Here is a 24,589-nt window from a genome sequence, read left to right as displayed (position 1 = left end):
TCCTCATTAACAGTTTTGCAAACATTTTTATTTTATTTAAGAAGAACAGCAGCAAACAATTACATTCAAGAAGACAGAAGCAGCAAATATTGAACATGTTAGCTTTTAAAATGACTAAAATGACTTAAAACATAATCTTCAATAATGTGCTCTCTCAAAACTGACAGTTAATTGTGTTGTCTTAGATGTTCCTTCATACACAGCAGCACTCTGCAGATGTTCTTGTACTGCTGCATTTAGTGATGTGACAAAAGTCCTCTGAAAATGCCAAAATTCATTGTTCAGGTTACTGTATGTATATTTTTGATCCAGCAGATTTGGTCACATTCAGGAGAGGTAAAATACATTCATTACCGAACCAAACTTCATGAATGTTTTTGTGACAAAGTAGTTTGTGTTCCACTCCTTTGTCACAAACACATGAGAGCTGTAGAAATCAATGGAACTGAAGGCTGCCATGATATGCATGTTCTTTACAACTGTTTATCAACTGTTGATCGCGCCACTATACTTTGTCACATTGCCCCCTACTATGTTAGAGGTTCCCAAACTTTTTTCTCTTGGAGGGCCAAAACCGAAACTTAACTTAACCAAAAGGGGAGCACAGGGGACTCAAACCCTGGGCCTCTGCAGGGAGGACGGGACCTCTGTAAATGTGATGCACGCTATACCAGCTGATTGAAATGCTGTCTCTCCTGTGTTTATGACTTGAGAACAATGACAGCCAACTTTGGCCCACGGGCCCTACTTTGAGCAGCCCTGCTAATTACTATATGCTTTATCAATACACCTCACATTGGAGCACCCATACCAGTTGTGAAGTCATCTGTGGTCTAAAGATTGAAGCCCTTGCATTTTCATTCCTTTAAGGATCAATTATGTAATACTATTTACTGTGAAAACTTGATATTTTCTGAGATTGTTATTGTACAGAGAAAAACTCATATGGTTGCACCCTTTCATTATGTACAACATTATACTATAATGTTTATGTACTAGAACTGTGTCAGTAAGAATCAAGCCCAAATCCTTTGTCCTAGCTGACCTTCTATAACTGCTGCTGTAGCAATACAGATATTGAGCCAGTTTAAGGTAGTGGGTCTAACAAGAGAGTATGCTGTCTATGCTCCAGGCAAAGGAACAAGTCTGCTGTCGGTACTGTACAGGAGAAATATGGTACAATACTTATTGAAACGTCGGGGATCGCAAACAGAATCTGGTAGCATGTCTTATGTAGTGACAAAGCATGAATGAACATATAATCATTAGAGCATTTGGTAGAATGTAAATCACATTTTAGAGATTAAAAAAAAAAAAAAAAAAGATTTATTCATTCGTGTATGAATAGTTTTTCCCCGGCTGAGTGAGGTTACCAGAGTTTGTCTTTTGACATATTGTTCATGGTGGGTCATCCGTCAGTTAAAACAGTTCATAGCTTTACCCTGCAGCAGACTGTTTCATCTCCCTGCTCCAAATGGCCCTGACTGCCCACGCTTCCTCTACCATCTGCCCCCCTGTAAAGACATGAGGCATTCCTTGGAACAACAGCTCATAGACAGCAGAGAGAAGGCAGCAGTCTATAACACTAACAATGGTCAGAGGGAATTCTATTCCAGTCGAATTTAGTATAAATAGTGTGTTTTTGTCCAGTGACTAGCTGTGTTCGAAGAGCTGCAGTAGCATTCTACACCAAACTAGAACAGATTTTAGTGAGACCATCTTATTTAATAAAGTTACAGGTTGTTAAACCCCCAATGTATCACATATGTTTTAGATATTGTTCTCTTACGAAGTCTCTTAAGAAGCAGTTATTACTGAAAAATATACATCATTGTTGTTCTGTTTGTGATTTGCACAATCTCTGTGTTTTCCAGCTGGACAACCCAGATGAGCAGGCAGCCCAGATCAGAAGAGAGCTGGATGGACGATTGCAAATGGCAGACCAGATCGCACGAGTAAGGGTGATGGATGGATGGATGGATGGATGGATGGATGGATTTATAAAAGCATCTGAAAGGATGAGTGGATGGACTTCAACTTACTTTGAATGTACTGTTTGAAAGAATACTGATCAATGAATATTGAATATCAAGGGCTAGAATATTGAACATGAATTTAAAAAGTAATTTTAACATTTAAGGTATTCAGATTTCTTTTAATGATTAATTCTTTTATTTGAATGTTTGACATGACTTTAGAGTTCTGATCTATTCAGCTCTTTTACGTTACAACACAATCTTCAACCGGTACTGTTTTCTTTCCAAAGGTTATTGTAGATGTTAAGTGGATTATGCTGATTAGTTCATTGGTTTTCTTCCTGTTTTGGTCAGCATGGTGGACGGTTTCCCAGATTTGCATCTAGGGAGATGGAGACCATGTACATTGAGGAGCTACGATCCTCTGTCAACCTACTGATGGCCAACCTGGAGAGCATGCCGGTGTCCAAGGGTGGAGAGTTCAAGCTGCAGAAGCTGAAACGAGGCCACAACACCTCCATTATGGACATGGGCCAGGAGGACGAGAACACTCTGTCCAAATCTGACGTGGTGCTGTCTTTCACCCTGGAGGTTGGTAGACCCAGATTAATTAATAATCGTGCTGATTTACTTATTCAAATGCATACGTTCAATGGTGTAAGGACAGAGAATGTGTAAGAAAAAGTTTAGATTAACAACCATTGTGTGGTGTATTAAAAGAAGACACTGCTGAACTCACTTTTAGATTGATTAACATGTTGTGTGCAGCACTAACAGATTTGATGTGGGTTAGGATTGTCCAAAACAGAAAAGGCTCATTCTTTGGGAAGCAAAATATGTGTCAACGTTGTTCTCATGCACTGGTTGGTTTTAGGCACAAAAACCATGTTGTTAGGTGTAAGAAAAGGTCACGTTTTGGTCTTAACAGGTTCTGTCACCAAAAACAAGGCTACACATTGTGCAGATATCTCGTCAAAGACATCCTGTTTTCAGGGCAGTCCACAAGGATTTGGAGTAGCCTGCCAGTGGGATCAAGTGGCCAGTACGGCAGGGTCCAGTCGCCCCGCAGAGAGGAATTTTGGCTGTTAAAGCCCAGATTTGTTGGCTTCAGACACAAAGCTGGATAAATATCCAAAAATGTAAACCTTGGATAAAATGTATGATGTGAAAAATACAGTATTTTATATTAAATACACTTGATCAGACAGGAAAACTGCAGGTAGGTTAATTATGTCATATTTGATTTCTTTATATATACACACACTACTAGTGAAAAGTTTGGACACACCTTCTCATTCACTGATTTTTCTTCATTTTTATTATTTTCTACATGACATCAAAACTATGAAGGAACACATATGGAATCATGCAGTAAACAAAAAAATGTTTAACAAACCAGAATATGTTTCATATTTTATATTATTTAACTGATCACTCACCTCGAAATGATGTAGATTTTAGACTTTTGTCAGAGGATGCTGACTTTCGAGCTTTAAGTTTTATTTACAGAAGAAATGTAGAAATGCTTTGTTGTTTTTCAGAAAGTCACTTCCACTGGGGTAATATTGTGGGTTAATGTTGCAAAAATTACAAAACATTTTACAAACAATAAGGCACACAAACACAAAGTGAGGAGGAAAAAAAAATGGCAGATTTGATGCTTTTCTTGATAGAAATATACAGACGACCTCTAATTACACGAGAATTCAACTGAGAAAAATATGCTGTGTTCTTCACTAAATGAACGGATGATCACACCCAGGAGATCTTTATGTTTTTAACTGTAATACAGTGTAGTGACATCTAATAATAAAACTGCCAAATGCTGAAAAATATTCACCAAAAAGTCGACCATTTCTCAACTTCCTATCCATCGTATCCAAGTCGATGTTAACACAATGTTGATTAATATACTCGACTCTATCCACTTGTATTGACACAATCTTTCTATGATTTTAACCAAAATCCTTTTGTTGCCTGAATGACTACAGACCTGGATGTAATCTGGACTCTGCTGTCTCTGCTGTATTTGATTCACTCAAAGAAATGTCTCTGAACATTATCCAGACAGCAGCTGTTTTGTTGAGAGTAATTCTAAAAAAAATTCAGTAGCATATACATGAAAAACAGATGGCTGTACTGTTAAATGTGCATTGTAAATACAGTTAATTAATTTGTTCATTAATTGAGGCCAAACATCTAGGTGGTGTTTAAGGGAAAATGCAGCACTTTCATTAGTCTTATTAATGCTTACTGTGCAATCGCTAATTTGCTGAACTTCTCCGAAGTAGCTCGTGTAATGAGGATAACCGCCTCTGCAGTCACTTTTTATCATCATTAATTAAGACAGGACACAACCTCTCAGCTGATCATGCGAGTGCATGTGCGCACACAAAAGTACACTACATATGTAAAGAGGCAACTTTTTACGATCATCATTCACACATATTTTGAAGCAAAGGCGAAACTGCACCCTCACGTAATTACAACTTGTTAATCAAAAATATTTCATTGGATTCAACACTTGATATAATGTATGTATATTGATATAGCCAGCTAGACTTCATTAAGTTGTCTGTGGGCAGACGCTTAGCAGGCAGCCAGCACTTGATGGAAAGGAGTGTGTTTTTCTTGCTCAATGTCTCTATAAAAATGTCCATTTGTGTCACGCTTACATTCCATTTTGAACAGTGGTCGCTCACTTTTGCATCCCTGGCCTTCCATGTTCCATCTCTTCACAGCAGCTGGAGAGAGGGCCTGAGAAAAAATTAACCATTTTTACAGAGTGCCTACTCAGATGTTAAATGCACTTTATAGATGGGAGGAACACTTTGTTTTGGGAGTTGAAAGAGTAATTAAAGAACCACTTCTTAGAGCCACACAGTTGCCTGAATCTGATGGTTCCTAATAAAGCCAGTAGGCATTAACAGTCTGTGCTATGGTAGCCCAGCTGAGCCCAGGATAGCCACATGCAAATGAAGCCCATTCAGTAATTACAGTTATATCAATCTTAGTTTCTTACACTTGATCACATGACGCAGCTTTGTTGTCTTAAAAAGCAGTTTGTCATGTTGTCCCCCTTCATGCATGTTGTATTTCGCCATGACTCCATTCGTCATGAGCCTGTAAGACAAAATTCCTGTTAGCATTTTGTGTATATAACAAAATAAAAACAGCACCAAGAGTTTGTCATTTACATCATTGGATCAGTAATCTAGTAAGTTGTGCACTATAACTAAAATGTGTTTTTGTTCCACTCAGTCTAAATTCCCTACCACCCATTTTGAAGCAAACACACCTAAAGTGACATGCCAAAATTAAAATGATGGAGTAATGGGCCTCTGATGTATGTAAACATTTTAGTACGCCTAAAATAAAAAATGTGTTTCAGTATGAATAACTGCTTGTGGCATCATTGGAGTATGTCATTGACATTATGGGGCTGTAGCCACACTATCAGTGAACACTTGTTTCAGATTTGAAGAAGATGGCACAAAGTATGACCATTCTACAGTCTTTAGTCCATGTAAAGATTAATGAAAAATGATGTTTTAATTGCAAAGAGCAGAACCTCTCGGTTGCAGCAATACCCCATGCAAATGCAAATGTTGTGAGCTTGCAAGGGTCAGGTGACATTTAATGTGTTTTGGCTTAGGTAGACCCCAATTGGGGTCTGCTTGGGCTGTACAGGTTAACCATGACATTATCAGGCTCAGTAGTGTTTAATGGTCTTAAAATGTTTGTCATACTGGTAAACAGCCTGAGGCATTACCTGCATTTAAATGTAAATAGTGAGATATAACTTTGTAAATTTCAAAAACTTATGCACACATTTAGCAAACAACAATTTACATTTGCATTGTAACAAATGCAATTGGTTCATTAAACATATTTCTGGTTTTCACAGTAAAAAATCTAACTTTTTCCTACTCTGATTTTATGTCATTTTGTGATTTTAGGTCCATAGTGTTAATATAGTATGTCAAAATGAGAAAAATAACTGCACAGTCACCCATGTGAGGTTGTGCTGAAAATAATGACACCAAACAAGGCAAGGTAAATAGTTTTTAAGGTGATATATAAAGGCATAATCAAAAGTAGTCAAAAACAGCCAATTATATCTCTGACATCCCACCTTCAAACACAACCTCATGATCCATGATTATGACAATACAAAATAAATCAAAAAAACAAAAAAAAGTCAATGCAAGGGAAAAAACTGCATTTTGCCAATATTTTAGAGACCCTGTAGTCATTGGGCTTGTGTGCATTTGTCTCTCTTTGAGCCTGTGAGCATGATGGAAAACCCTCCGCATCAGTGCTTATAGTCAGTCACAACACCATGGACAGCGCTGTGTGTGTGTGTGTGTGTGTGTATGTGTGTGTGTGTGTGTGTGTGTGTGTGTGTGTGTGTGTGTGTGTGTGTGTGTGTGTGTGTGGGCCTACAGCTGCTGCATGATCAATAGACAGAAGTGCTCACTCAGTTTTAAATAAATTAAGATTTAAACAAATACAATTATTTAAATTTATTTATTTATTTATTTATATACACTGCCTTCATGAAGGACCTGCAGGGAGAACCTGATCTCTACCAAACATGAGCTGCTTTGAGTGCAGGAGCAGCTAGCCTTGGCAGAGAAGAAGAGAGAGGAGAAGCCAGTATTAAAAGGGAAATGACATGAAGTAAGTAGGGAGAGGAGAGAGAGAGAGAGAGAGAGAGAAAGAGAGAGAGATTTTTGATTTTTAAATGGTTACTTTATTGAAACCTATTTAAAAAATCAGGTTACATCAATTAAAACTAAATAAATAGATAAAAAACACAAACAGATCAGGTCAACTGATCTGAAAATGTGAGCTGATGCTCCTTAACACCACACAGAATCAACATCTCCTTATAGTACTTAAAATCGATCATGATTCTGGCTTTGACCATCCTGCTGAACAATAGAGCAACATCAGCATCCACACCGTCCACTACCTTCCTCTTTCTACTGACATACACAGCCATCTTTGACTGCCCCAGAATAAAGTTCAGCAGCTGGCACTTGTGTTTGGTCGTCTTCTTGTACCAGAGAAGAGAGGGCTGAGCCGAGAACACTCGGAGAAGCAGAGGAACACTGCCTCTACGGCACCACAGAAAGGACACTTGTCTGAGACAACAGGGTTCATGATGGAAATGAATGCGTTTACTGCAAAAATCCTGTTGATCAGCCTCCACTGCAGGTCAGCCACCCTCTTTGTGAGTGGAGGTTTGTACAGGCTCCTCCACTCGGGCCGGACTTACTCACCTGAGCCCAGGTGAGCTCTCCAGGGCGAGTCGGCCCGATGCTGTATCCTCTGTCTGTGCAAGCACTCCACCATCAGAACAGACAGAGCTTTGCCTTTTGCCTTCTGCAGGTTCACCTCACACTGTCTGCCATCACAGCTCCGACCGTCTATCCAACAGGGACGGACACTGAGGGGAGGGAACGGGTCGCCAGGGCGGGGGACTGTCACGCCTCCGCTGTAGTCCGTCAGCAGGAGGTGCTCATGTCCCGTCAGACAGATCCTCCAGTTGTCCAGCAGCCTGCCCATGATTCTCTCTGACCGTCCTCCCAGACCAGCTGCCAGGCCCGCTGCGTTCTGTAACTCAGGTCCGGTGAAGTTGACCATATTTCCCAGCGTTAAAATCCCTGCTCTGCTGAAGGACTCTGTGACTGCTGCTCCCGCCTAGCAGGGGACGCTCAGGCGTCCTCCGTGGACCAGCGGCTCCTGCAGCAGCCAGAAGAGAGAGTCGTATTGACCCCTCTGTTTCTGCAGGAGCCTCCACACGGTGAAAGTCCACGATAGTCAGTCACAACACCAATCAGGTGTTGTAAGTCTCCTTTCTCTGGGAGCAGTGTGATGACAGCTCTCCTGCAGCTCAAAGGTAGACGCCCACCCTGAAAGCTGTCCTGGAACACCTCCAACATGTCCCAACCCAGTAAAGGCCAGAAAGCTTTGCAAAAGTCCACAGGTAGACCATCAATGCCTGGAGCCTTCCCATTGGCCAGGCTCATAAGGGTCACATGGAGCTCTTCGGCGGTCAGCTCAGCATCCAGCCGGCTGTTGGTTGTTGCCTCTACCTGTGGTAGGTTGGACAGGAAGGAGGCGTCCAGCTCTGGGTCTTCCACCAGCTCCGTGTTGAACAGTCCTTTGTAGAACTGGGTGGCGTACCTTCTGATGTCAGTGGTTTCAGTGAACGAGGAGCCATCTTCGGAACGCAGACAGTGTATAATCTTCCTCTGGCCGTTCCTGCGCTCCAGGCCAAAGAAGAACTGTGTGGGGGCATCCATCAGGGAGGCGTTCAGGAAGCGTGAGCGGACCAGAGCTCTCTGTGCAGTTACACCCAACAGGTTGGCTAAAGAGGCCTTTTTACTTTTAAGGACTTCAACATTCCCCTGATCTCCTGTACAGCCAAGTAACATCTGTACCTCAGTCTCCAGGTCCTGAAGGGATCTGGTAATGTACTTTGTGACATTGCGAGTATACTGTTTACAAAATTGCTGAATAAGGGTTTTCCCAACATCCCACCACTGCTGCACTGAGGAGAAGGAGGATTTCTTTTCCCTGTGTAAAACCCATAAAAAACTAAAAGCGTCTCTAAAAGAACAGTCTGATAAAAGTCTGATCTGATACTGCGTTGTCTCTGCAGTGAGTCCAGGTGTACTGTTTGGTTGTGCTGTTGAAACCTCTCCACACATCCTTCAGCTCATGAGTCTCCATGAGACGCCTGAGCCGGGCAGAGGAAGCAGGATGAGGCTCCAGATGATTCCTGTCTAGTTTAAAGTCCTCAGTGCAGTTAAAATCACCACCTAAGAATGAATAATCATCAGCACACTTGTGTACAACATCACATAAAACATTTAAAAAATTCGTCCTCGCAGCACTTAAAAAACCAGGGCATAAACACAAATAAAACACACCTTTACATTTTCATATTGAGCGTTCACCCTTAAAATGTGTCCAGACATGATGTCCATCACCTCCACAGAGTGAGAAGTAAAAGCTCTGGAGAAGAGGATCCCCACCCTGGCACTGTTGGACCGCTTGTGGCTGAGGAAGACCTCCCCTGGCCACTCCCTCTTCCAGCCCCCCTCGTTGGCAGAGTCACTGTGGGTTCACACCACATCCAGGTTTTTTAACTGGAACAGTTTAAAAACAGAGGCTCTCTTTGCGGCACTACATGCCCCATTAATGTTTATGGACCCAATATTAATGTTCACCATGGATTTATTAGATTTTGCGGCTCTAACAGAGACACAGACAACAACTAAGAGGAAGATGTATTTAAAAATCCTCATAATACTCCTCCTCCTCCTCCTCATCATCCTCATCCTCATCCTCATCATCATCTTCATCATCATCAGCAACACCATTCACCCCAGTACCACTGCAGATAGCTCTGGCTTTGGTCACCAGTTTTTTTTAGCCTGAAAACCTCCAGTTTATCAAAGTCTTGTCTCCTGTACTGAGCCACAGATCCAATAAAACTAGTGAGACTGGGGAAGATGTGCTGCAGCTGAACATGCCTCCGACTTTTAGTTTGAGCTAAAAACTGTTTGATGGCCTCTACAGAATATGAAGCAGTTTGCGCTGCCTGCGCTGTGTGTGTGTGTGTGTGTGTGGGGGGGGGGGGCGTTCCAGCGCACCTGGTGCCACGATGTTAGCGACATTTATCACACAGTGGGTCAATGTTGTAATAGCTATAGGACAGTTTGGACTTGGTCCAATATACACAATGTAGAAGCTTGCATTGAATAACTCCATAGCTGGCACATACAGAAGATGAATGGACTCGCAGTGGGATAGATTCCCATGAGTCTGACAGATCTACATTCAGATCCTGGGACCGAATAGTTGCAAGTGTTTGGTCAGATGGAAGCAAAGATGCAAAGAGAAAGAATTGCATCATCGAGAGTAGATATTTCCCACTTCATTGCCATGGGAGCCTTAAGGATTGTATCAATCAGTGTATCTGCTGGAGCGTGAGGAAAATCTTGAAACCTCTTGTTGTAACAGTTTCCCTAATGCACTTTACTGCATTCTGAATGCAGTCGTATGAGTCGTATGTGTTTTCCCCCATGAACCATGGATGGTTACTCAGGATTAATATCTGGAGTTGCTAATGAGCAGAAATGTCTCCCAGGATTTCTGCTGACAGACAGACTTTTTGAAGTTCCCCTTCACTGGTTGACATGCAGGTCCATTTCTACCTTAGAAAGAATAATGAGACAAACTAACAATACTATCACCATATTATTCACCTGAAAAGTTACCAGTTCACAAGGATCTATGAGCATTATAGTGCAGCTCCATGATTGTTTTACTGCCTCCCAGGTGATTATTTCTAACATCTCAGATAAAAGAGGCACTTCTCTATCTCTTCTAGAGTATTAAAAGTACAATGTGGGTGAGGTGGGAGAAAATCTATCTTTTGTACAATGAATGGTTTTCTGTAGCCTGGCAGCACCTGCCCACCATTTGTTCTTCCCTGATTGTGGTCTGGCAAGGCTCAGTAGACATTTACTCAAGACAGGCCTTAGTTTCCGTTTACACAATTCTCTCATTCATTCAGGGATCAACACTAACCCTTCTTTCCACACACCTTGGCAAACATATGGAAGCTTACTCATGATAAAAAATAGTGAAAAAGCAAAAAACAAATTGAAGTTTTAGTCACTATACAAGATTTAAAATTGAGCATTTACAGATGGATGAGTCAGTCAGTTTTAAATGAATCCCCATTGTTTTCTATTCTAAATGTGGGATCAAACAGATAAACAGTGGAGTTAACTCTGTTCTTGGTTTCCATGCACAGGGCAGTGGTGTGCTGGTCATCTGGCACACAGGGATGAAATTTGGTGTGATATTGCAATGTTGGGCTGATCAGACACTTTGCTTACATGGGCCAGACTTTCATTTTCAGTAGCCCTACATTTCCATCGTTCATTATCATTAATAAACTGTGTTGAATGCTCCAATTGTATCAACCTCTAGCATGCATTGTAAGATGGCAGCTATACATACTGCTCTCCCTGACTGTATTTTACTATTACAGTTGGTTTTGAGATACAACCTATTTTTTTATCGATTTATATTTTGCCTTATGCTATGGGAATGTCCTGTTTTATTACAACAAAAACAAATGTTGTATAGGCTTAGGCTATCCACCATTTATTTAATTTGGTTGTTTTCCTCCCAAAAGTTATGATGAAAGCCATGATGGGAAATTTGTTTGACCACTGGCCTGGCTTGCCCCCTGATGCGTTAAAAATCTAGAGACGTGCATCAACAACAGAGAGATCAGATATTTCAGAAAGTAAAGGAGGAGCTGAAAATCTTAGAGAGAAAAGTAAGCGACCAATAGAGCCTCAGGCTTACAGATATCATAATGATCCTCAAGGGGCAAGCAGTGTTGATTTGAGGAGCACACAGAGGTGGTAAGAATGGCATTTAATTCATTAATGGGTACGGCGGCTATGTGTTTGGTTAAAATTTGCTTGGGCTTACATCCACTGATGGACAGGTTGGTATTCGTCTACTATTTAATGCAAATTGATGACTTTTACAAGTTTTATTCTCAGTGCCTCATGAAATGTGTCCTGGATTACAGGTAAACTTTCCAAACTTTCCATTCCAAAACCTGACCTGATGATCAGAATCACCTGTCATTAAAAAACTATCAATCAGCTACTACTACGGTGCTGAAGCTAGCGGGCTAGGCTGTATCCTGTAGGCCTATGTCAGGGGGGTCCAAACTTTTTTCCACATACAGATAAAGGTGAGCTGAGGTATATCGCCTCACCTCTAGGGTATTCAAGTTAGCAAAATCAATGTAGGTAAATTACACTGAATATTAAATAAATAAATATTAAAGAGACAAAAAAAAACAAAACAAAAAAGAAAAACAGCCTACATCACAGCTTTCCATGAACCGCTTTTCCATTTATTTTGTTACAAAGAGTTGGTAAATCATTCTCAAAACAGCAGCCTCAGATTGCCTCTTAGTCAGGACGGTGATCCCCCTTCACAGCCCTGTATAAAAGGGGGGAAGGGGAAATGGGAATGGTATGTTTCAAGCTTGTTATGGAAATAAGTATTTGGGCTAACACATGAACACTGTGCTTTGGACTGAAGGATGGCTGGCAGGTCAGTGGTCAGTTTGGTGGTTGAGATGTGATGGACACCACAGAGATGCCTGTCAGTCATTTTGGTTCTCAATCTGCTTTTGTTCAGAGTAACAGAAAATGTTTGCTCATATAGGTATATTGAGCTGAACAGACAGGAAACTAGTCCAGTCCCAAGCTCTGGCAGAAGTCTTATGCTGATTCTTCGATGATTTATCACACTGCATTTCGATAAGTTAACACTTGATTTCTTTCTCAATGACAGAAAAATCTTGGCAGCACTGACTGAATTCTGTCAGAGATATGATAACAGACACATATTTCCCTGTTTTATCGCAAAGCTTGGCCATTTGAATAGCTGATTTGATTTTGGACAGCGGGGGAAGTGAGCAACATGAAGTTGCATAGTTGTGTCTCAAAGAGATGGAGCTTCACACTGAATGCTATCATGTGCATTTAAAGTTGTGGTAAAAACTGATCTTTCCCTTGTAGGCTCTTGTTTATTGAGTGAAGATGATCAGTAAGATCAACTAAAAAAGCCAGGTATGCCAACCGTAGAGAGTCACTGAGCACATGAAGAGGTCGGTCCTTCTCTTTCAAAAACTGGTCAATTTTTGATGGAATCAAACCGCTGTAGCACGGACCCACAACTTCTGCCAGTACACATCCGATTAGAAGAAGACCTCCCCATATTCAACACCGACATCAGATAGGAAAGCTTGAAATTCCCTGTGGTGCAGCCCTTGTGCTAGAATTATGTTGACAGTTTTCACAACAGTGTTCATCATATCACCATGCAGAAGGCTTCTTGGTGGATGATACAGTGCATTTTGACAGCCTCACCTCCACTCTCTTTCACCTTGACGCACACCATAAGTCATTCCTTTGCGCTTGACTGTCATTGCTGGAGCTCCATCCATTGTAACTCCACACAGCTTGTCCCATTTACATCCCATCTTGTCAGTTGCATCTGACATGGCTTCGAAAATGTCCTTACCCATTGTCGTGCTCTTTAGACTCCTAAGATCAGGCAGTTTCTCCATAATGCAAAAGTTATTGCCAACTCTTCGCAATAAAATTAACAGCTGTACAGTGTCTGTGGCGTCTGCGCTCTCATCACATGTAATCGAGTAAAAATCAAAAGCACAAGCTTTATCTGTTTTATGCTTTATGTTTTAAGTTAGCTGACAAGTCTTTGCCACACAACTGTGTTTCTGGACAGGCAACTCATTCTCAACGCATTCAACATTGTTGAATTCCTGCATTTTCTCTGGGCATATTATTCCTGCAACTTTAATGAGGCACTGTTTTATTATGTCACCATCTGAGAAAGGTTTCCTGTGTTGGGCATTGAGTTAAGCGAAATGGCTGTTGTAGCATTTCCTTGTGTTTTGTTAGCACGGGAAAAATGCTGTTGGTGAGCTAGCACAATTCTTCTTTGTGGACAAGCTGTCTTGTTCAAGGCGGTAGCTCTACTTAGTGTTAAAAGTATGAAATACAATATAGTCAAATGTTGTATATTACAGGTCTATATTGCATACCTCTGTAGTCTGCCCATATCATGCTGGTTAACTACATGATAGGATGGCATCATTGTATTTATTTAAGGACATCTTTAGGATTAATAAGATCTATAATATAAATGCAAATATTTATTTTAGGTTAAAGAGAAAAGAGAAACTACGGAGCCCTGGAGGTGACATGAATGTTTTTTTTGTTTTTGTTTTTGTTTTTTTTTAATCTCGGGAATGCGACTTACTGTCTCGCACACGGCAATTACTATCTCGCGTTTGCATTTTACCGTATCTCGCGCATGCAACTTAGTATCTTGCATGTGCGAGATATTAATTCATGCACATTTTGACGTAATCATCGATCGAGACCATCTCAGAATTCTAATTGATTAATTCATTGATAAAAGTTAATAGTGTTAATAGTTAATAAGTGTCTTATTGTTGTTGTGTATTGGTAAGAGGTACATGTAATAGGTATTATGACAATCCACAATGAGTTTCCAGGTGTTTTAATAGCTATCATGCTAGCCATGATGATGATGATAGTAATAGATAATAGTAGTTTGGTTATACTTAATTTATGAAATAACATTGCAGCAGTGAAAACTGGCAATCATCAATCATCTTGATTTATGTATTTTGGATGTTTTCTTTCCACTAGTCTGAAAGACTATAATATGTCAACAAAATGAAACAGGAATTTTGAACCTGGCTTTATCCAATGTTTAGATTTATGTTCTGGAAATGTATGCAAATTAGCACATATTTAATTATATAATGCCTAATTTGCATATTTCAACCTACAATTTCAGAAAACTCATAATACAAAAAAGAATTGTCTTGATGTAAGTAATCAACTGGGGAAGTTTCTTGGTGATATACACTCACCGGCCACTTTATTAGGCACACCTGTCCAACTGCTTGTTAAACGCAAATTCCTAATCAGCCAATCACATGGCAGCAACTCAATGCATTTAGGCATGTAGACATGGTCAAGACGATCTGCTGCAGTTCAAACCGAGCATCAGAATGGGGAAGAAAGGTGATGTAAGTGACTTTGAACGTGGACATGAACATGGTTGTTGGTGCCAGAAGGGCTGGTCTGAGTATTTGGGGAACTGCTGATCTCCTGGGATTTTCACGCGCAGCCATCTCTAGGGTTTACAGGGAATGGTCCGAAAAAGAGAAAATATCCAGTGAGCGGCAGTTCTGTGGGCGAAAATGCCTTGTTGATGCCAGAAGTCAGAGGAGAATGGCCAGAATGGTTCGAGCTGATAGAAAGGCAACAGTAACTCAAATAACCACTCGTTACAACCAAGGTATGCAGAAGAGCATCTCTGAACGCACAACACGTCGAACCTTGGGGCAGATGGGCTACAACAGCAGAAGACCACACCGGGTGCCACTCCTGTCAGCTAAGAACAGGAAACTGAGGCTACAATTCGCACAGGCTCACCGAAATTGGACAATAAAAGATTGGAAAAACGTTGCCTGGTCTGATGAGTCTCGATTTCTGCTGCGACATTCGGATGGTAGGGTCAGAATTTGGCGTCAACAACATGAAAGCATGGATCCATCCTGCCTTGTATCAATGGTTCAGGTTGATGATGGTGATGTAATGGTGTGGGGGATATTTTCTTGGCACTCTTTGGGCCCCTTAGTACCAATTGAGCATCGTTGCAACGCCACAGCCTACTTGAGTATTGTTGCTGACCATGTCCATCCCTTTATGACCACAGTGTACCCATCTTCTGATGGCTACTTCCAGCAGGATAACACACCATGTCATGAAGCTCAAATCATCTCAGACTGGTTTCTTGAACATGACAATGAGTTCACTGTACTCAAATGGCCTCCACAGTCACCAGATCTCAATCCAATAGAGCACCTTTGGGATGTGGTGGAACGGGAGATTCGCATCATGGATGTGCAGCAGACAAATCTGCAGCAACTGCGTGATGCTATCATGTCAATATGGACCAAACTCTCTGAGGAATGTTTCCAGTACCTTGTTGAATCTATGCCACGAAGGATTAAGGCAGTTCTGAAGGCAAAAGGGGGTCCAACCCGGTACTAGCAAGGTGTGCCTAATAAAGTGGCCGGTGAGTGTATATTAGTTAAAAAAAATTGTCCCTATTCTTCACCGTTAGTGTCGCCCCTTAATTAGATAATTATTCTAATTACGCAAATTGCCCAACATGCAACTCTTAACAACCAAGTTGAATTTCATCCACTAGGCCTACAGATTACATTTCAATTATAAAAGTTTATAGGAAACATGATTTCTGGGTCCAAGAAATTTCCAGTAGACTATATGGATTTATTTCCCTGCACTTTCAAACCATCTGTCTTCTCTGGTCAAGATGTTCACTTTGTTGTCCTAAAAGGAAGGGTTTTTCTTCTTCACGTTCTCTCCCCAGACAGCTTTACAACCATCCACACCTGGGCTAGCCTTATCAACCCACATGAAGACAGCTTGCGTCAATGACCCACAAGTGGCCCTAACAACTCTGAAACTCAGAGCTCACATGTGCCCTTAACGACTCTCCCACACAGAGTTTAAAAGTCAGCCAACTCCCCTCCACTTCCACTGAACAAGCCTCTTGGATGAGAGGTGAAACGGCTTCAAGACACTGAAACATGTCCAGCTGTCTTCAATATAGCATTTGGAAGTACCATAACCTGGATGACTGAGAACCTCCAGCATCTTTAAATAAAGCAATTACCCCCCTAAGTGAAGTCTCAAAACTGTTGGTATATAGACATGATTTTACAGTCCTAACACCATACTAAAATAAAAATAATAGATTAACATTTATTAACAAAGCTTATTTCACTAATGGCCAGATTTAGTTGATACCAGGTTATTTATTATGACTACAAGAACGGTGCTTGCAAAAGACCTGTCAGATATCTGAAATTTATTGTCATTTCAGCTCACAAAAGCCTATATATACATATACACAGCATGTATACAGGATGTGTGGTTTGCTAGTTCACAGAGGATAATAAGGAGTGACAGTAAATTAAGAAAACACAGGTGTTTTCATTGGTGGCTGTTCATATTGAAATGGTGAAACAAAACCTTCACCCCATTTAAGTTGGAGAACAAAAAATTGTACCACACTTACACTTTGGTTCAGCTTGTAAATACAGTGTTCCACTGTCCCCAACAAATCACTCCTGAGGGCAATATTTACTCTTTTAGTTTGGCCAACTGCATAAATCAGTAGGTGGCAGCATCATGTTTTGATGTGACAACTGCACACATGTCAAACTGTTTTGATTGAGAATCAAAAATGAGACCCACTGCAGGGAACAGTTCTTTTCTGGCTCCTTAAATGTTACCAAAATTCCTACACTCATCTGGCAGTAACGATATAGAAGCAGTTTGACATCTGACAGTGTTTACAAAACAGGAAAGGTCATCATAGATTTCTTCCCTTCTTTCTTCGCTGTAAACTACCCTTCATATCTTCTCTTTCTTTTCGCGTATGACCAATGTTTGTTTGTGTGTGTGTGTGTGTGTGTGTGTGTGTGTGTGTCGCAGGTGGTAATCATGGAGGTGCAGGGTTTGAAGTCGTTGGCGCCAAACAGGATTGTGTACTGCACCATGGAGGTGGAGGGAGGACATAAACTGCAGACGGACCAGGCCGAGGCCTCAAAACCTACGTATGTACAGGACACACAAGTGCGCTTACACACACACACACATACACAAATACACAGACACATAGATGGATGCACACACACAAACAAGCACGCGTTCACACACATTCACACACACACACACACACACACACACACACACATACATGCACGCACACACGACAATCTGCTTATCTTTAATGTGTTTTCACCCCACATGTAGTGACATAAGGCTTACATTATCACACTGTGCAGAGCCTCAATCACACCACATACTGCCATCTGCTGGTCAAATAAATATTTAAAACTTGACAGTCACTGTGTGTAAATGATAAAATATGAACACTCAGCGTAGTTTGCTTTGTCTGCAGTGATTTATTTGGACTCAAGTTTGATGCCTCTTATGTCAGCAGCTCACCTGTCTGCATTAAATGGAGCATTGTGGTTGTTTAGGCAGGTGTGAAAGACATTTAATGGTCATATGCCATCCAGTCATTTGCTACCAGAGTGTCTCTGTTTCTCGAGGGGCGAGGACAGACTGTATTGCACTTGCTCAGATGTGTTACAGGAGCTTGTGATGAAATCATGTAAAAGTCTGATTTTGACACGGCAGAAAGACTGTGGTTGGGTAATTGTATGAATGAAAACAAAAAATGTTTTCCAGTGTTTAGACTCAGGGATAAATGTTTAATTTAACAATTTACTGAGGTAACTAAGCAGGTTGCCATCATTTCATCTTTTACATTATTAATTGCGTAATTAAGCAGCAATGAAAGTGACTGCTTCAGTGACACATGTTATAACACAGGTAACATCTTATCTCCATGGTAGCAACTCATTTATTGTGTCATCACTTACACTTCCTGTTTCTCTGGATTGAGTCTTGTTGCTGTTTAATACTTCAAGCTGTCATTGTAGTACAGTAGGAGTAATTGATGAGAACACGGCCGACACAAGGGACCAGATCCTGGCTGGAATCACTGCTCATCTATGTCAACTGGCCTGCTTTAATTCTTTACAGAAATCTAGCCTGGCTTTGTATAATGGCAGATATGAACACGGGTATTTTATGGAAAATCCTAAAACCCACTGCAGTTTTTTGGGAGCCTGGCTTGTTCTTCGACACTAATTTGGAGAAACACCTTGTTTGAAACACTTTAATGTGATGAAATTCAGCTAAACATTTCACAATGGAAAAGATGCATTGACAGGCTTTCTAAAAAGCTTCACAGAGGTTGATCTGCAATTGAGAAGATTTATGTAGCACTATTGAGGGAATTACTTAGAAAACCACTGAAACATTTTTTGATCATGGACAAGAGAAGAGGGAACTGTATCATTTCAATATCGCACATTAAGGAACTGGTATTTGATTGTGGAAATAAGATGGTAGCTCTATAAAACTGAGAATTTTACTGTCTTTTGTGGCACCTGACTGAGTTGAAAACCCTTATTTCCAGCAGACATGCTGTCCCACACAGTGGGCACAAAATAAATGGCATAAAAACAAGACATACTGAGAATTTTTAAATCCACGTTTGAAAAAAATAATTTGTGTATCAAAACACAGATATATTTTGAAAAGTTAATACTTTATAATGCTCTATAGTGCTCTGGCTATATTGTAAACTAGATTCAGCTGTATTGACCAGAGAATGGCTGTGTACTTGTGGTAGGACATCGGTATTTGATGATCTGAGAGTGAGACCCAAAAATCAGCTATCTTTCTTCAGAATTGCTTTGTTTCCTACATTACACATGTTGCTTTAATTAGCTCCCTTAATGTGCGCACACTGGCTTACCTTTCTTTATAACTGGGAATAATCAGGTTATGGTTATAATCTGATTTGATGTGTTTATTCACACTTTTGTAATGCGGTAATGGAAAAAATGGGCTTACATGATTCAGCGAATTAATTGGATTTCTTAGTACATGACATAAAACTTTTTTTTTTTGCTCTCCTTCATCGCATTGTACACATGAGCAGAAAACGCATCTGCTCATGTTTTAACAACATCAGGTTTCCTTTACGTTTTTAACATATGCACAGATCTAAAAGAATGAAAGAAATCAAAGGAAAAAATTACCGTAAAGGGATACATGCAATTCATGCATGAATTATATGGAATACTGGGCAAAAAACTAGGTGTGTATATCAGATTTCTCATAATCTGATGCTGTTTACATGGCCACTTGAATAATCTGGTAACTCCATAAATCAGATAATTGTCAGTTTATTAGTGTTCATGTAAATATGCTGAGTGAGGTGCTGATGCTGGATATCTGAAATGGTTTCAGTACTCATCATTCACAGTACTGATACTGATACTGATACACAAATGCATTGTTTTTGTTTTGCTCTCCTCTCAGACTGCAGGTTGACACATGCAGCATTCTAGGGCCTACACAGTCCCACCTTCTCCAGAAGTAAATTAACTTTGTTTGTGTTCTTCACAGGCAATACACAAGCCTTGAAATACATATTTAACTTTAAATAAAAGACTGCAATTATGTGCCCCCAATGTTCTGCAATTTTTTCCCAGGGTATTGAAAAGCGATACGTTGTCAAGGTATTGTATTTAAGTGTCCAAAATGGTATTGTGGGACTGCTTTTCATTTGAGTGTTTGGTAATTTAACATAGCCTACAGTGAAAAATGAAAATAAGGCTTTTTGTTTAACTATCAAGGAAGTGACACAGTAAAGCTATTTCACAGCAGATATTTTGAGTTGCCAAAGTAGGAACAGCACAAGTGTAATTGATAATATTAACAATGCCACAACCTATAAGTGGAAGGCAGAAATTATTAATGTTGGTAAGTACAGCTGTGTTTTGCCTGCTATGAAATGTCAAAATGTCTGCTGTGATAAAAGATCTGTTACACAGACAGTTAAAATGTTGGATTGCTCTGAAACACTTGCAATGGGCGGAACTTTACACAAGTTCATCAAACTTCTGTTTTAGCTGTGGTTCAGCTGAAGCAGAGCGATCACGTCCAGATCGCCAGCTGTGTTTTAAAGCCCTGCAATTTAGTTTAGCTGGATCCGCTGTAAACAGCAGCTAAGCTGGTCAGATGCTAAGTGACAGAGAAGCAGCCCTAGTGACAATGTCATCTCAACAACCGGGTGTTTTTATGATTGTTGGTATGTGTGTGTGTGTGTGTTTGTGTGCATGTAGTTGGGGCACCCAGGGTGACTTCACCACCACCCAGCCATTACCTGCTGTGAAGGTGAAGCTGTTTACTGAGAGCACAGGAGTGTTGGCTCTGGAAGATAAGGAGCTGGGGAAGGTAGAAAAAAAGACAATATGGCTACTTCTCAGTCATTTCAATTGCTAACCTTTGTAAAGCATATGTTTTATAGCTCACATACATTATTATTATTATGTGACTGCTCCAGGTTGTTCTTCATCCAACTCCCAACAGTCCCAAGCAGTCTGAGCTCCACAAGATGACAGTGTCTAAAGGCTGCCCAGACAATGACCTGAAGATCAAACTGGCCATCCGCATGGACAAACCACAGAACATGAAGCATTGTGGGTAAGTCACAGTAGGATCCAACATGCTGGTGACCCCGGTGACTCTGAAATGAGACATTTATTTTAATTTTACAGTTGTTTATGTTATCAGGGCTCTTTACTCTACTAACCAAAAAAACCCTGGGAACACTCAATATTTGTTTATCAGTTGTGCATACAGCTGGTTAAACTAAGACCTCACACCACATGCTTTACTTTTGTGAGACTACAAAATTCAGGGTTTTTTTAAAACATTGTCATGGTATTTAAAACTGTTTTATCTTACAATAACAGCTTTAAATCATTTTGATGGTACGGTTTCCTGTAATAGGGTAAATGGTGTCTTTGTCTCTGCCACTTTACACCCCATCATTTGTTTCTGCACTAAGTAACATAAGTGAGAGGGCAGGATCACAGTGTTACATACATGTTTATTTAAGACAAGTTTTAACACATAATATTGTTATGGTGTGAATGGTTTTGTTTGTAGGTATCACCAACATTACATCAGGGACAGTTGAGAGGTAGATTAAACTATCTGCTGTTTAGTCTGATGGCAGTGGGGAAAGGAGTTCTTTAGTCTGGTGGTCTTGGACTAAACACTTCTCTACATCTAGCCTGAGGACAGACGTGTGAACAGTCCATGCTGGGGGTGGGTGGGGTCTTTGAGGATGGAGGCAGCTCTCCTGTGGAGTATGCAGTGGCAGAAGCTCTGCAGAGAGGGCAGTGGCGTCCTAGTGATCGTCTCCGCAGTCTTTGCAACACTCTGCAGGCGTTTGCAGTCCAAAGCATCAGTGCTGCCGTACAAGACGGTGATACAGCCGGTCAAGATGCTCTCAACAATGCAGCTGTAGAAGTTGCTGAGGATCTCAGGCGAAATGCCAAACTTCCTCAACCTCCTCAGAAAATACAGCCGCTGTTGGGCCCTCTTTACCAGCTGTGTGGTGTTGAGTGACCGAGTGTGTATTTAAAGCTGTTCACCCTTTCTACTTTAAGCTCGCGGATCTACAGTGGCTGATGAGATCCCCTCTTCCTCCTCATGTCCACTATCAGTTTTTAGTACTTTTGTCCGTGTTGAGGGTGAGGTTGTTGTCCTCACACCATGACACCAGACTGGCCACCTCCCTCCTGTAGGCCACTTCGTCCCCGCCAGTGATGCATCCTGTCATCTGCAAACTTTAGGACAGTGCTGTCTCTGTGGGAGGTGACACAGTCATAGGTAAACAGGGTGTAGAGGATGGGGCTGAGGACGTATCCCTGTGCATTGCCAATGTTTGTGATGATGCTGGCTGGAGTCCCTTTTCCAATCCAGACGGACTGGGGCCTGCCAGTCAGAAAGTTTAGGAGCCAGCCACAGTTGGTGGGGTGCAGACCAAGGGGAGACAGTTTGTCTGTGAGTTTGTGGGGATGACTCCGTTGAAGTCGGAGCTGTAGTCCACAAAGAGCGTCCTAATGCAGGAGTCTTTATTTTCCAGGTGGGAGAGGGAATAGTGGAGAACAGTAGGATCTTAGGTGGACCTGTTAGGCCAGTAGGTGTTTTGCAGGGGGTCCAGTATGCTGCCCTGAATGTGGGTCAGCGCCTCTCTCTCAAAACACTTCATGATGATCAGAGTGAGTGCTACTGGCCTGTAATCATTCAGGCAGGTGGGTAGGTTCGTCTTAAGGAGGGGTACAATGGTTGTGGTTTTGAAGCAGGAGGGAACGGTGCTGTGGCTGAGGGAAAGGTTGAAGATGGATGTGAGTATATCAGCCAGCGCGTTGGCGCACGCTCTGAGAGCCCGCCCAAGGATGTTGTCTGGTCTGGCTGGGGTTGATGACTAAGTGTGCCTGGCATGATAAGACGGTTGGTGAGGGGAGGGGGTCACAGAGTGTGTGTGCCTTCTCTCTGTGATGTGGCTGGAGGTCTTGAAGCGGGTGTAGAAGGTGTTGAGGTCATCTGGCAGGCTGTCTGTGGAGCTGATGGTGCTAGTGGTGGTCCTGTAGTCTGTGATGTGCTGTAAGCCTTGCCACGTCCGCCCAGAGTCAGCAGTGGAATAGAAGCCACCCAGCTTCTCTCTTTACTGCCTTTTGGCCACTGTGATAGCTTTTTCCAGTCCGTACTTTGCAGCTTTGTACTCCATTTCATTGCCTGATTTATATACAAGAGAGCGGGCATGCAGTATGTGACCTATCTGACTGTTTATCCGAGGCTTCTGGTTGGGCAACTTCTTGACTTTTATGGTGTGCACGATGTTGTCAACACAAGTGCTATACTGCACCGCGTATACTGCTGTAAACATAAATGGGGCAACACTGACCGAGCTAACATGTGATGATGAGGACACAGAAGAATGTTAGGACAAAGTCTCAGGTTATTGTCCACTTCCAGTCTAGTGTTGGTTAAACTTAAAGTACCAAAAAGATGTTACCAGGATGATATTGCAGGGTGTAAATTGGGGTATTACATCCTTTAACCTTAATATTGAGTTTTCACCCTGTTTTGCCGGAGGTGCTCTGCCCAAAAGATAATGGTTTACTTCCCTCTTGTGGCTGTTAGTTGTAACTACACAGACTTAATCTTTCGCTCCAGTAAAATATGTGACATATTCACTTTTTTAGAATGAGCTCTGCAGCATTTTATAGAGATGAATCCAAAACATATTATATGGATTATATGAATTGAAGATTTTGAATTGTGTAACTGCCCACAGTTTACATGCTGTGGAAATAGTGATTACAGTGACAATGAGATAATCATTATTTACATCCTGAAATTGTGAGATGTTGAATTTATCATAGCTGTATTTCCTTTGAGGTGAACCATTTATGGGGCTCTGGTGTTGTGCATGCTTATTCATTTGCATTGGCTTACTGTGACACATAATCATGCATTTTACAATTTACATAGCAGGAACAGCATGTATCTATTGAAGGCTCTACGCACCCATGATGCACTCAGACAAGTATCTCCACTGAGTTTTCCTGATTACACCTCCTCTGAAGTGGCACGTACAAACCACTTCCTTTTGATTTGTTTGCTCTGGTTTAGACAGTGTACATGTCTTTCCAGTAGATCTCACTTAAAATAGTTTGACTAAAAGCTGGTAAAGCATTTGTGAAACCAACAGTCTTAATGATACCCCTATTCTATGATGTTTTCAATGAAGCTGTCCCAGTCAGATATCATGCAGAACACTGGGGCTGGAACTGCTTCATTAGTGTTATCGCTGTGTGAAGGAAGAGTGTTTACATCAGCTTCTCTGACCACTACACAAGCCAAGCGCCTCTCAGTTTAAGATACAACTTCAAGCAGGTAGTACAGTTGTAATACCTTCCTGCCACATTGTACTGATGTGCCAAGTCAAACTGAGTAGAACCAGGCCAGCAAAAGTAATGGAAAATTGCCAGTGCACTGTAGTGGCCAAGACTGCAAGGGCTCTTTCTTATGCTCGGCGTAAAGCAGCACACACCACAGCACAAGTGTCATGGCTAGTTTCAGAATGACACAGTTGTTATTTTCACACCCAGCACTTGGTCTGAAGTCAGAGGTGCAGTCTGTTTCCTGCTGATAAAGGACACAGGATTTTATGATAAGACAGGCTGCTTTCAGTCATTTTAAACATGTTAACATGCATGTTAATGTAGAGATACACACATGGTTTCTGCCGCTGGAGGGACAGAGGGTCCACATCCCTGTCCCTCAGTGAAGAGGACAGCTACTTTTTAATGTGTCGATGGTGCTGGTTCACCTGGCTCACCTGACTAATTCAGAGCCTGACAACCACCTCTTTGCTTTGAGACAGGTTAA

General features: G+C 41.3%; 1 protein-coding gene across 5 annotated transcripts in view; it reads left to right on the top strand.

Annotated features, from left to right (window-relative positions):
* cadpsa (Ca2+-dependent activator protein for secretion a) overlaps window positions 1-24,589 on the top strand; it is a 164,951-nt gene that overhangs the window by 38,983 nt on the left and 101,379 nt on the right. For all 5 annotated transcript variants that reach the window (XM_037102211.1, XM_037102210.1, XM_037102209.1 and 2 more), the window contains exons 3-7: window positions 1,875-1,955; window positions 2,331-2,567; window positions 17,189-17,310; window positions 20,464-20,575; window positions 20,685-20,824. In XM_037102211.1, coding sequence (XP_036958106.1) covers window positions 1,875-1,955; window positions 2,331-2,567; window positions 17,189-17,310; window positions 20,464-20,575; window positions 20,685-20,824 — 692 coding nt within the window. The remainder of the gene's footprint in view (window positions 1-1,874; window positions 1,956-2,330; window positions 2,568-17,188; window positions 17,311-20,463; window positions 20,576-20,684; window positions 20,825-24,589) is intronic.

The sequence above is a fragment of the Acanthopagrus latus genome, chromosome 6 (genome assembly GCF_904848185.1).
Source record: "Acanthopagrus latus isolate v.2019 chromosome 6, fAcaLat1.1, whole genome shotgun sequence".
NCBI classification, from domain to species: domain Eukaryota; kingdom Metazoa; phylum Chordata; class Actinopteri; order Spariformes; family Sparidae; genus Acanthopagrus; species Acanthopagrus latus.
Note: the sequence above shows the minus strand (reverse complement) of the source record. Positions and strands in the feature narration are given on the sequence as shown.